The sequence below is a fragment of the Zosterops lateralis genome (genome assembly GCF_965231275.1).
Source record: "Zosterops lateralis genome assembly, chromosome: 6".
In the NCBI taxonomy this organism is placed as follows: domain Eukaryota; kingdom Metazoa; phylum Chordata; class Aves; order Passeriformes; family Zosteropidae; genus Zosterops; species Zosterops lateralis.
The window spans coordinates 1,274,898-1,287,104 of NC_139761.1; the positions used below are offsets into that span (position 1 = coordinate 1,274,898).

The 12,207-nt window shown below is 43.3% G+C and overlaps 1 protein-coding gene across 1 annotated transcript in view; it reads right to left on the bottom strand.

Moving 5' to 3' along the window:
• Window positions 1–12,207, bottom strand: part of MDGA2 (MAM domain containing glycosylphosphatidylinositol anchor 2) — a 231,052-nt gene that overhangs the window by 29,931 nt on the left and 188,914 nt on the right. The window contains exon 10 of the mRNA XM_083863873.1: window positions 3,558–3,706. Within this exon, the coding sequence (XP_083719999.1) occupies window positions 3,558–3,706 (149 nt within the window). The remainder of the gene's footprint in view (window positions 1–3,557; window positions 3,707–12,207) is intronic.

Here is a 12,207-nt window from a genome sequence, read left to right on the forward strand (position 1 = left end):
ATAAACCACACCAAAATTCGGGAACATTCCTTCCAGAGATACAATGGCCCTTGGATGGGTTTTGGGGCAGGAAAAGTGGGAAGTTCCCCCAGTTCCTGAGGATTTTGGATTCTCACCAGGCAGGGATTACAGCTAAGGGCCATTTTGTGGTGATCCAGAAACATCCGACAAGTCCTGTGGTAATTTTTAAATTTAAAATTCACAATTTCTTTGAAAATCTGTCTTTTACACTGAAAACCGGCATGTCAGAACATGAAAGATCTTTATTTATCCTTTCAAAATTGTTGTCCAGCATGGAATCCAAAGGATTTAAAGGTCAGAGGTTTTGGGGTTTGTCTCTGCCTTAGAAAGCACAGCAGACATGGGACAACCTTCAAAATTCCAAAAGAATCAACAGGAAATACAACAAGGGATTCGACAAGGAATGAGCTGCTTGAACTTCAATAAGGAATGAGCTTCTTGAACTATCCCATCATGGAATATTTCTGTAACAAACCACACCAAAATTTGGGAAAATTCCTTCCAGAGATGCAATGGCCCTTGGATGGGTTTTGGGGCAGGAAAAGTGGGAAGTTCCCCCAGTTCCTGAGGATTTTGGATTCTCACCAGGCAGGGATTACAGCTAAGGGACAGTTTGTGGTGATGCAGAAACATCTGACAAGTCCTGTGGAATTTTTAAATTTAAAATCCACAATTTCTTTGAAAATCTGTCTTTTACACTGAAAACCGGCATGTCAGAATCTGAAAGATCTTTATTTATCCTTTCAAAATTGTTGTCCAGCATGGAATCCAAAGGATTTAAAGGTCAGAGGTTTTGGGATTTGTCTCTGCCTTAGAAAGCACAGCAGAATTTGACAACCTTCAAAATTCCAAAAGAATCAACAGGAAATACAACAAGGGATTCGACAAGGAATGAGCTGCTTGAACTTCAACAAGGAATGAGTTTCTTGAACATATTCCCGCCATGGAATATTTCTGTAACAAACCACACCAAAATTCGGGAATATTCCTTCCAGAGATCCAATGGCCCTTGGATGTGTTTTGGGGCAGGAAAAGTGGGAAGTTCCTCCCATTCCTGAGGATTTTGGATTCTCACCAGGCAGGGATTACAGTCAAGGACCAAGGGCCAGTTTGTGGTAATTAATTGTGGTAATTTAAAAGTTTTAAAAAATAAATAGAATTAGGCTTTAAAAGCCACGTTTTATGTCATTATCTCAATGATTCTGTGAGCACTGTAGGACAAAAATTAAAACTATTCCCTATTCCACCTCATCTTTGGCTAAGGAACCACAAAAACAGAGATTTCACAAAGAATTTCAATAATTAATCAGGAAAATTTGCAATTACCCAAACCAGACATTAATTCCTATCAAATTCAGCCTCTGCTTTGAGTCCTTGCCCTTCTTTCCAGAAACAATAAAATCTTCATTATTTTCTCCTTTTGGAAAGGAAAACAGTTGGATTTTTCCTTTTGGGATTATCCCTCCAAAGCCAGGGTTGGATATTGATATTTCTCCATAGGAGGCAACACAGATTTTGATTTTTTTTTTTCCCCTCTCAATCAACACTAGTTCTGGTTTAATCCTTATTTTTCACCATGGAAACAAACAAACAAAAAAATTTCAAAACAACAGAAAATTGTTGCTCTGATGGACAAAAAACAACCCCAAATTTCCAGCTCTGCTGTGGAATAAATAAAACAATTATTATTGTTCAAAATAATTGTATCAAAAATAAATATATAAAATAACTATATAACATAAATATAGAAATATAAAAATACAGACGTGTATAATTTATAAATATAAAAAAATATATATACAAATATATTTAAAATAAATATATCGATGCATCAATATATCAATGTACAAATATATAAATGATAAATACATAAATATATTGATATAAATAAAGAAATTAAGAATCTGCCACACCCAACTTTGGTTTTCCCACTTGGAAAACCAACCCAGTGCTGGAAATGGAGCCGTAATTCCATGAGATGCTTCCCAAACTTGGGAAACACCAATAAACTTGAAAAATACAGAAATAATTGAAAGCAATGGAGGTCAAGACACCCAAAAATTAGAATTTAATTCCTACGACGTCTTGGGGTTTCCGGCTGGAAACTCCCATCCCCAAACTGGAGATTCTCGATTTTCTGGGATGCTGCTTGGGGTTGTTTGAAGAGATTCCCATAAAGGAATAAAGGAAAGGTGGGAGCTTGAATTTTTTATGGAACAAGCTCTGGTTTACAGGGAGCAGCTGAATTTTGATGGCTCCTTTTCTGGGTCTGTCACCCGCTGTCACCTGCTGGGAGCTGCCACCGCGGAGATCAGAGTTACATTCCCTGCTCTGGAAAAACCTCCCTGGCTCAGTTTGTTTTTATCCCCCTGACAGGAAATATCAGAGCCGGAGGCGCCCGCTCGGAGCTCATCAAATGATGGGAGTCGTTAAATGTTGTTGTTTGTTGGGGAAAAATGGGAATCTGGGTTTGGGGATAGGGAAAGTGGGGGAAGGAAATATCTCCATGTGGGGATGGAGGTGGTTGGAGCAGCTGAAGGAAGGAGAAGCTCTGGGATTTTCAGGTAAAACGCCTGAAAAAGCACCAGTAAAATAAAAGATAAAAAAGATAAAATAAAATAAAAATAAAGTAAAATAAAATAAAAATAAAAAATATAAAATATAATAAAATAAACAAAAATAAAATAACATAAAATATAAACCAAAATAAAATAAAATAAAATAAAAATGAAGTAAAATAAAAGAACACAATATTAAATAAAAATAATTAATGTAAAATATAAAATAAAAATCATAAAATAAGATTAAATTAAATTAAATTAAATTAAACAAAATTAAATTAAATTAAACAAAATTAAATTAAATTAAACAAAACAAACCAAAATAAATCAAAATAAAATAAAATAAAAATGAAGTAAAATAAAAGAACACAATATTAAATAAAAATAATTAATGTAAAATATAAAATAAAATAGAAATCATAAAATAAAATAAAGTAAAAATAATATTAAACAAAATTAGATTAAATTAAACAAAACAAAACAAAATAAAATAAAAATGAAGTAAAATAAAAGAACACAATAGTAAATAAAAATAATTAATGTAAAATATAAAATAAAATAAAAATAATAAAATAAAATAAACCAAAATTAAATTAAATTAAATTAAATTTAAATAAACAAAATAAAATAAAATAAAAATGAAGTAAAATAAAAGAACACAACATTAAATAAAAATAATTAATGTAAAATATAAAATAAAATAGAAATCATAAAATAAAATAAAATAAAAATTAGGTAAAATAAAATAAAATACAAATACAGTAAAATAAAAGAACACAACTTTAAATAAAAATAATTAATGTAAAATATAAAATATCATCATAAAATAAAACAAAATTAAATTAAATTAAATAAACAAAATAAATTAAATTAAATTAAACAAAACAAAACAAAATAAAATAAAAAAAAAATTAAAAAAAACCCCACCAGAATTCTCTGCTGTCCCCGGAGTCTCCCGGTTGATCCCGTTCTCACCTGCCGGATGCCCAGGCGATAGGCCAGGATCCGATCCACGGCGTTGGGATTCATCTGCGTCCACTGCAGGCTGTAGGAATAGACCCGCGGCCGGTTCTGCCACAGCGGGTTGTACGTGTCGTAGTAGAACTCCGGGGCGTAGGCTTTTCCTGCCGGGAAAGGGCAGAATTAGGGAAAGCGGGAATCACGGGATGGGGGAGGATTCATCCAGACAAGAGTTCACCCATCCCGCGGGAAAAGGAGGGACAACACGGGGAAATTAATTCAGTTGGGCATTCCTGGATTTAAGGGTTCCAAATGGAGCCATCCCTCATTCCCAGAATCCGAAGGTTGAAATCCAGCTGGATCCAGCTCCTCATTCCCAAAATCCAAGGGTTGAGATCCAACCCCTCATTCCCAGATCCAAAGGTTGAGATCCAACTTCACCCATCCCATCATTCCCAAAATCCAAGGCCATGAAATCTAACACCTCATTCCCAGGATCCAAGGGTTGAGATCAAACCCTTCATTCCCAAAATCCAAGGGATGAGATCCAATCCCTCATTCCCAGGATCCGAGGGTTGAGATCCAACTTCATCCATCCCATCATTCCCAAAATCCAAGGCCATGAGATCCAAGCCCCTCATTCTCAGATTCAAGGGTTGAAATCCAACCCTTCATTCCCGAAATCCAAGGGTTGGGATCCAACAGGATCCAGCCCCTCATTCCCAAAATCCAAGGGTTGAGATCCAGCTGGATCCAGTCCCTCATTCCCCAAATCCAGGCATTGAGATCCAACTTCTGTCAGTCCCTCATTCCCCAAATCCAAGCACGGAGATCCAAGTGCAGCCAGCCCACTTTCTACTTTTATCTGTATTTCTTCAGGTATTTGGCAGTGGGAATAATCAGAAAAGGGCTGGAAAAACCTGGGAAAACACGACCTGCCAGTCCCATGGAATATGGGAGGGGTATGGATTCATTACCCCCTTCCCTTAATTGGGATTTTAGGAGTTTGTGGCAAAACCAACACTGAATTTGGGATTTTCTCCTCAGAGCTATCCCTGATCCAGGTGGGAACAGAGAGGGCCGAGAGGCATTTCAAATTCCAAACTGGGCAATTCCCATCAAAAGCAAAGCAGTGAGAAGAGGAGGGGAAAAAATCCTAAAAAATAAAAAACAACCTGAAAATGCAAAGAAACAAAGTCAAAATCCTGGGAATAAACACTGAGGTGACACTTATTGAACCAGCTTTTCTCTCCAACCACGCTTTTTTTTCCCCAAGGATAAAAAAGCCCTTTTTAGCCAAGATATTCTTCCCAATTTCCCGGGGAAGGAGCACCTTCAATTAGCCCAGAGCGGAGGAACAAACAAAAATATTCCAAGGAGAGGGAGCAAAGCAAAACCGCCGCTGGAAAAACAGGAACAAAAAGGGAGCAGCGGTCGAGACAATTTGTTTTCCTCGTTCCTGAGAAGTGGGAATAATGGGGAAAAGCTCATGCTGGATGCAAATTATCCTCTTCCCACTCCCACTGCTGGTGGATATTATGGGATCTCTGGGGGGAGCTGTAATGAGGCACTTGTCACAAGAGGGGCACTTGAGCAGCACCAGCACCTTTGGGGGAATAATGAGGCGCCCTGAAGAGCTGAATTATCCCAAATCCCCGTGAAAACAACACCAGGAATGGAGAGGCTGGAAATTCAACAGCTCAGCATGGAGAGTTTCTTTGTAAACTTTGGGAAGTGGTTTGGAGAGCAGGGAAAGCAGAGGGGGCCGCTGGAAGTGTGGGAATTATGCGGAACATGGGAATGTCCCTTGGCTCTGGATCCTGGGGACAGGAGGGACCTGGAGCTCCTGGATATGATCCAGTGGAGGGATGTGAGGATGTTCTTTTTTTTGGTTTTCTCTGAGGCTTCACAGAGTTTTTACTGGAAGGGGAAGTTGGGTTGTGTCACACAGAGAGTTCAGCTCGTTATCGGGAGCCTGGAGGTTGGGCAGATTTGGATTTTAGGATGTAAGAACATTCTGAGCTGGGATTCCTGGGACAGGAATGTTCCCCAGGGAGGTTTCTGGGATCTCAGCTCCCAATGGGCTTCCCACCTCAAAGCCCAGGGGGTCCAGAGTTTGTGGAGTTTCATCCTTGGGGATCCTGTGGGATCATTCCTGGGGAACCCAATTCTGGGATCAGCAGGGCAGGAGGGACCTGGAGCTCCTGGATCTGCTCCAGGGGAGGGATGTGAGGATGGGGAAGGGCTGGAGCAGCCCAGGAAAGGCTGAGGGAGCTGGGGCTGCTCAGCCTGGAGAGGAGCCCCAGGGAGAGGGGCCATCAGTGTCCCTGGGTGTCCCTGGGTGTCCCTGTCCATCCCTGTGTGTCCCCATGTCTGTCCCTGGGTGTCCCTGGGTGTCCCAGTCTGTCCCCATGTCTGTCCCTGGTGCAGGGAGGGCACAGCAGCCCCAGGCTCTGCTCCAGGCCCAGCAGAGGCACCAGAGGAAGGGGCAGGGGCTGATCCCAGGAATTGCCCTGGCACAGGAGGCAGAATTTGTGCCCTGGGCAGGGCCCAGCCCTGAGCAGAGCCCAGAGAGGGGCTGGACTCTCCTCCCTGGGGACATTCCAGAGCCATTGGACACAGCCCTGTGCCCTGAGCTCTGGAATGGCCCTGCTGGAGCAGGGAGTGGCCCCAGGGACCCTCTGAGGACCCACCCTGGGATTTAGACAAACCTCAAATCGGCCACCACCCCACCAGAGCAACGTTGGCCAACAAAGTTTAGAAGAGAAATGAAGAGACAATGAATCCCAGAATGGTTTGGGATGGAAAGGACCTTAAATCCCACCCATTCCCACCCCTGCCATGGCAGGGACACCTCCCACTGTCCCAGGGACACCTCCCACTGTCTCAGGCTGCTCCAAGCCCAATGTCCAACCTGGCCTTGGGCACTGCCAGGGATCCAGGGGCAGCCACAGCAAATCTGGCAATTCCAGCCCAGACAGGAATTCCCAATTCCCAATCTCCCACCCAAATCTCCCCTTTTCCAGCCTAAAGCCATTCCCTGTGTCCTGTCCCTCCATCCCTTGTCCCCAGTCCCTCTCCAGCTCTCCTGGAGCCCCTTCAGGCCCTGCCAGGGGCTCTGAGCTCTCCCTGGAGCTTTTTCTCATCCAGCTGAACGTTTTCAGTCATGAACATTTGTTGTGCAGCATTCAATCCCTCCAGGCAGTGCATCCAAACATTTCCCACCAGCCCAGTACCAGTGTAAGGTCAAAAATGGGATGAAGTCACCGTGGCACTGAATTAGAGAAACCAAGCGAACGGAAAAGTCACTGCAGCTGCTCCATCCCAAGCTCCACTGGGATCTAAAACCTGGAGAAATGTCCTGAACAGAAGTGGATTGAGGCTTTCCCCTTGTCCTGGCACTCTGGGCATCCACAGCAAATCTGGGAATTCCAGCCCAGCCAGGAATTCTTAATTCCCAATATCCCACCCATCCCTAATTTCTCATGGTTTGAAGCCATTCCCCACCTTTTCTTGGCACTCCAGGCCTTTATCCAAAATCCCTCTCTTTGTCCCTGGATTTAAAGTTGTTAAAAAAAGGGAAACAACATCCACCTCCCAGCCCTGAAATCCCCCAAATTCCCATTTATTTCCCAAACAGACTGAAGTGTCCTAATCCCATTTATTATCATCCCTTGGGATGGCAATCCAGGAGGCAGAGTGGTTCTTACCCCAATTCTCCAGCTTTTAGCAGATCTTGGTGCTGGAGTTGGATTTCACTCTGACAAAACGATCCCTCTCTCAGTGACCATTCCTCACCCCTCCTCCCAACCCAGAGCTGTTTTCCACATTTCCAGAGGGTTTCATTGTTGGCTCTGTGCCTTCCTCATCCCAGCTTTCCCTGAAGTGTTCCCGTCTCTTCCACCTGTGGATCTCAGACAATAAATGTGGCTGTTCCTGACACCTGAATTCCTCAGCTGTCCATTTGTAGCCCATAAAATCCCCATCTGTAAAAATTCTGCATCCTTGGATTCCACTTTTTTTTTATTATTCTTAAAGACTTGGGGGATTTTTTAAGGTTTTAAAATAAAAGGAAAGATTTTCAGCAGGTCCTTTTTAGAGAAAACGATCAGCCAGGATTCCTCTTCTTGTGTTTTATTGGGATCACTCGGCCATTTATCCCTGAGGAGAATAATCCCTGAAAGGAATTGTTGCTGGGCACTGGGAATTCCAGCTGGGATGGGATCTCAGCAATGCCACAGCTGCCCCAAACCCTCTGTCCCTAAATGTCCTGGACCCCAGAGGGTGGGATTGGTGTTGGTTCCCATCTGTAAAAGTTCTGCATCCTTGGATTCCACTTTTTTTTTTTATTCATAAAGACTTGGGGTTTTTTTTTTTAGGTTTTAAAATAAAAGGAAAGAGGTTCAGCTGGTCCTTTTTAGGGAAAATGATCAGCCAGGATTCCTCTTACTGTGTTTTATTGGGATCACTCAGCCATTTTTCTCTGAGGAAAATAATCCCTGAAAGGAATTTTTGCTGGACTGGGCACTGGGAATTCCAGCTGGGATGGGATCTCAGCAATGCCACAGCTGCCCCAAACCCTCTGTCCCTAAATGTCCTGGACCCCAGAGGGTGGGATTGGTGTTGGCTCCCAGCCCTGCAGGAACAAACAGTGGGAATTGTTTGGACACGGAGCATTCAAAGAATCATTTCCTTATCTGTTTCCTCCTTCCCACTGAGTTCTGCCGATTCCTTGGAGCTGAGCACAGCAGCTCCCACTTCATCACATTTAGGGAAAGGAAATAAAATCAGGGGATTTATAAATGCTTCCCCTTTTTTGGCAACCTCAGCTCCAGCCCTTTCTGTGTTTAAACTGCTGGGAGAGCATAAATCCTAAATAAAACACTGCATTTAACTGTGAGATCAGAGTGTTTTATTTGGGATTTATAAAATAATGGGGGACAGGGAATTTAGGGGAAGTGCTGCCCCTTTCCGTGCTCTGCTTTATTCCAGGGTCTCCATTTTTATGGAAGAGCTGCAGGAACAAAGAGAAGATGTTTTGTTCTTTATTGGCATTTGGGAAAGGCCGTGTCTGTCTCCTCCTGGATCTGCTCCTCATCCCAATCCTGCAGCTGGATCATCCCAGTCATCTCCATGCCCATAACCACGGAAGCTGAAAATTGGGGAATTATTTGGGACCTTAAGGATGTTCATGCAGGTGTCACCTTCCCTTAATCCTCCAGGAGTGACTTCCAAGGTCTGGAATTGTTTGGGCTGAGCAGCTGAAAATATTTCAGCACAGAGCAGGGTTAAAGGTAATAAATTCCTTTAATTTTAAAATTTTAAATAAAATATTTAAAATATATATATAGAAAATTTTGAGGAGTTTGTGACAAAACCAATAATGAATTTAGGGATTTTCTCCTCAGAGCTATCCCTGATCCAGGTGGAAACAGAGAGGGGCGAGAGGCATTTCAAATTCCAAACTGGACAATTCCCATCAGCAGCAACGCAGTGAGAAGAGGAGGGAAAAAATTCCTAAACAAAAACAAAAACAAAACCAAAACAATTCAACCCAACCCAAACCAAAACAAAACCAAAAAAAAAACCAAAACAAAAACAAAAACAAGCAACCACAAAAAATGCAAATTAACAAAGGCAAAATCCTGGGAATAAACACTGAGGTGGCACTTACTGATGTTTTTTAGTAGAGAAAAAATGAGTTTCCAAAGAGCTCTTTGGACTCTGGGATTCTGGGATCATCAGAAGGGATGATCCATCATCCATCTCCTCAAATCCCAATTTTCTGGGAGCAGGGAAGGCAGGAGAAGTGAGGCACCCGAGTGTCCCATGGATTAGTGGTGGAAGGTTGGACTGGATCATCTCCAAGGTCTTTTCCAACCTCAGTTATTCCTGAAGGCTGCCATGGATGGGGATAATCCCTTCCTGAGATCTTGGCAAGGAAAGGAACGTTTGGTGTTGGAGTTCAGGACATCCCTCTGGGCACCCTGGAAGGTCACAGACCTGGGTAGAGAGGCCTGGGACCCCCAAAAGAGGGTCTGGGGTCTGTGCAGGGGGGTTTGCCTGGCACAGAGCCCAGGAGGACACAGGCTTTGAGTTTGGTCCATGAGAAAAACATCCAACACAGAGAAGAATTGCAAGTCACAAATTACTAAGAGTAGTGTAGTTATCACTGTGTGGATTTTGTAGTTTTGGGATTTTTAGAATGTAGATGCAAAGGGACGAGGTGGAGATTTTAGGGCGGTGCCCTGGGTTCTTCTCCTTCTCCCTTGGCCTCCATCTCCCGCAGTGACGTGGGCACAGGGGAGTTTCAGTGGGTTGGGGCAGAGTAGAGATGACCCTGTTAGTGCAGGTGATGGACATTGGCACAGGATTGTAAACAATGGGCACGGGGTGATCTGTATAAGAGGCAGTGACCTCCCATCACAGGGCAGTCCCCTCGTGTCCAGGCTGCTGTGAACACCTTGGGGGACACAGAGAATTGTGAGATAAGAATTAATAAACAATGCGAGAAACCAAGAAAACCAAGACCTTGAGACTCCTCATCCTTCTCACACCAACCACAGAGCACAGAGACACAGAGTCAGACCCCAAATCCTTCAGAGGTCAAGAGGGAAAATCACTCCCTTGAGCCCACACGAACCACCAGCCTTTGGAATCTCGGGTGAGAGAAAACCGTAAAAAACCCGAGAGTTTGGAATGTCAGGTTTGCTCGGCTCTCAATCCACCTCCAAAGCGCTTCCAAGAGCTCCAAGGAAAGGGAAAGCTCTGATCACAATTAAACCCTCCCTAATTAGCCCTTGATTGGCTTGATGTTGCTCTTGGCTGGGAGCGCTGACAGGGTGATGTAAGACAAAGTAAATAATTAAAGATGAGCCCATTAATTAACGCAATATCCCACGGCAGGAAAATTCCACAGGCCGGAACGAGGCGGAATTAATATTCCAAACCGCCTTCCCTCGCTGGTGGGATCAGGGGCTGGTTGATAAAAAGGAATTAAGTCCATGGAATGCCATTGGAGCTTTGTTTAGTCCTACCCAGGGCTGTGATGAATAATTGAAATTGTGAATTTTAATGTTGAATCTGTAGCCCTGCCAAGCCAGCCCCGTCCGCTGTGGACAGAGATTCCTGGTGGAAATTAGGGAAGGAATCCCACATGGATGTGATTAAAGAATTTAATGGATCAGGAATAAAATGTTGTCTAAAAAAACCCTAAAAATCCCTTTTTGGACACAACTTCGGGGGCAAGTTGAGACCAGGGCAGCCCCAGCAGAGTGAATTCCAGCTCAAGGGGGTCAAAATTCCCAAAATGAGGAGAAATTTTCAACCATGACTTGCTTTTCAGGTAAACTCAGTTCTAGGTAATCCTAATCCTAAACGGCTCCCCAGGGGCACGGAGAATCCTGGAATTGTTCAGGAAAAGACCTTTAGGACCGTGAAGCCAATCCACCCCCACAGTCAGCACCGTCCTGTGGCCTCCAGAGCCACATCCATGGGTTTTGGACAATCCCAAATCCAGGCAGTGTTTGACAGCCCTTTCCATGAAGAATTCCCCCCCAATATCCAACTTGAACCTTCCCTGGTGCAGCCTGAGGCTGTTCCCTCTTATCCTGTCCCTGGTTAATTATGCAGAATAATGATAATGAAACAGATGAAGTGGGAAGAGCAGGAGGAGGACGAGAAGGAGCAGAAGGAGGAGGAGAAGGAGGAGGAGAAGGAGGAGGAGAAGGAGGAGGAGAAGGAGGAGAAGACGAAGAAGATGAAGACGACGAAGAAGATGAAGACGAAGAAGATGAAGACGAAGACGAAGACGAAGAAGAAGACGAAGACGACAAAGAAGAAGAAGAAGAAGAAGAAGATGAAGACGACGAAGACGACGAAGACGACTAAGACGACGACGAAGAAGAAGAAGAAGAAGACGAAGACGACGAAGACGATGAAGACGACGACGAAGAAGAAGAAGAAGACGAAGACGACGAAGACAACGAAGAAGACGACGAAGAAGAAGACGAAGAAGACGAAGAAGACGAAGAAGATGATGAAGACAACGAAGAAGAAGACAAAGACAACGAAGAAGAAGACAAAGACGACGAAGAAGAAGACAAAGACGACGAAGAAGAAGAGGAAGAAGAAGAAGACAATCCCATTTCATCCCTCCTCTACAAACTGGGAACCTGCAGATCACGAGGATCAGCCCACCCTGCCTGGGGAAACCCAAGCCAGGGTCAAACAGCTGTTCCTGGCTGTCCCCACTGGCCAGGCCAGGCCAGGGCTCGGGTGTGTCCTGGAGGAGCCTCTGGCACCTCAGCAGCTGCTCCAGGGCAGGAGCAGCTCCCTGTGCTCATCCCCCCACTTCCCTCAGTGTTATAAATATATATTATATGATTGGCTTTTCGCAAATATTGAAGTGAATGCTATATGTGTTATGGTAGAAAGTTATGTTGCATTAATATATATATAAACTGTCTGTTTAATCAAAATAACATCCAGTGAACATGTAAAGAAGACCCTGCTATTGATATAATATGATTAAACTGTTTGACCAAAATAACATCCAATAAACACGTAAAGAAGACCCTGCTGTTGATAAAATATGCTTAAACAATCTGTTTAACCAAAATAACACCCAATAAACATGTAAAGAAGACCCTGCTATTGATACAAT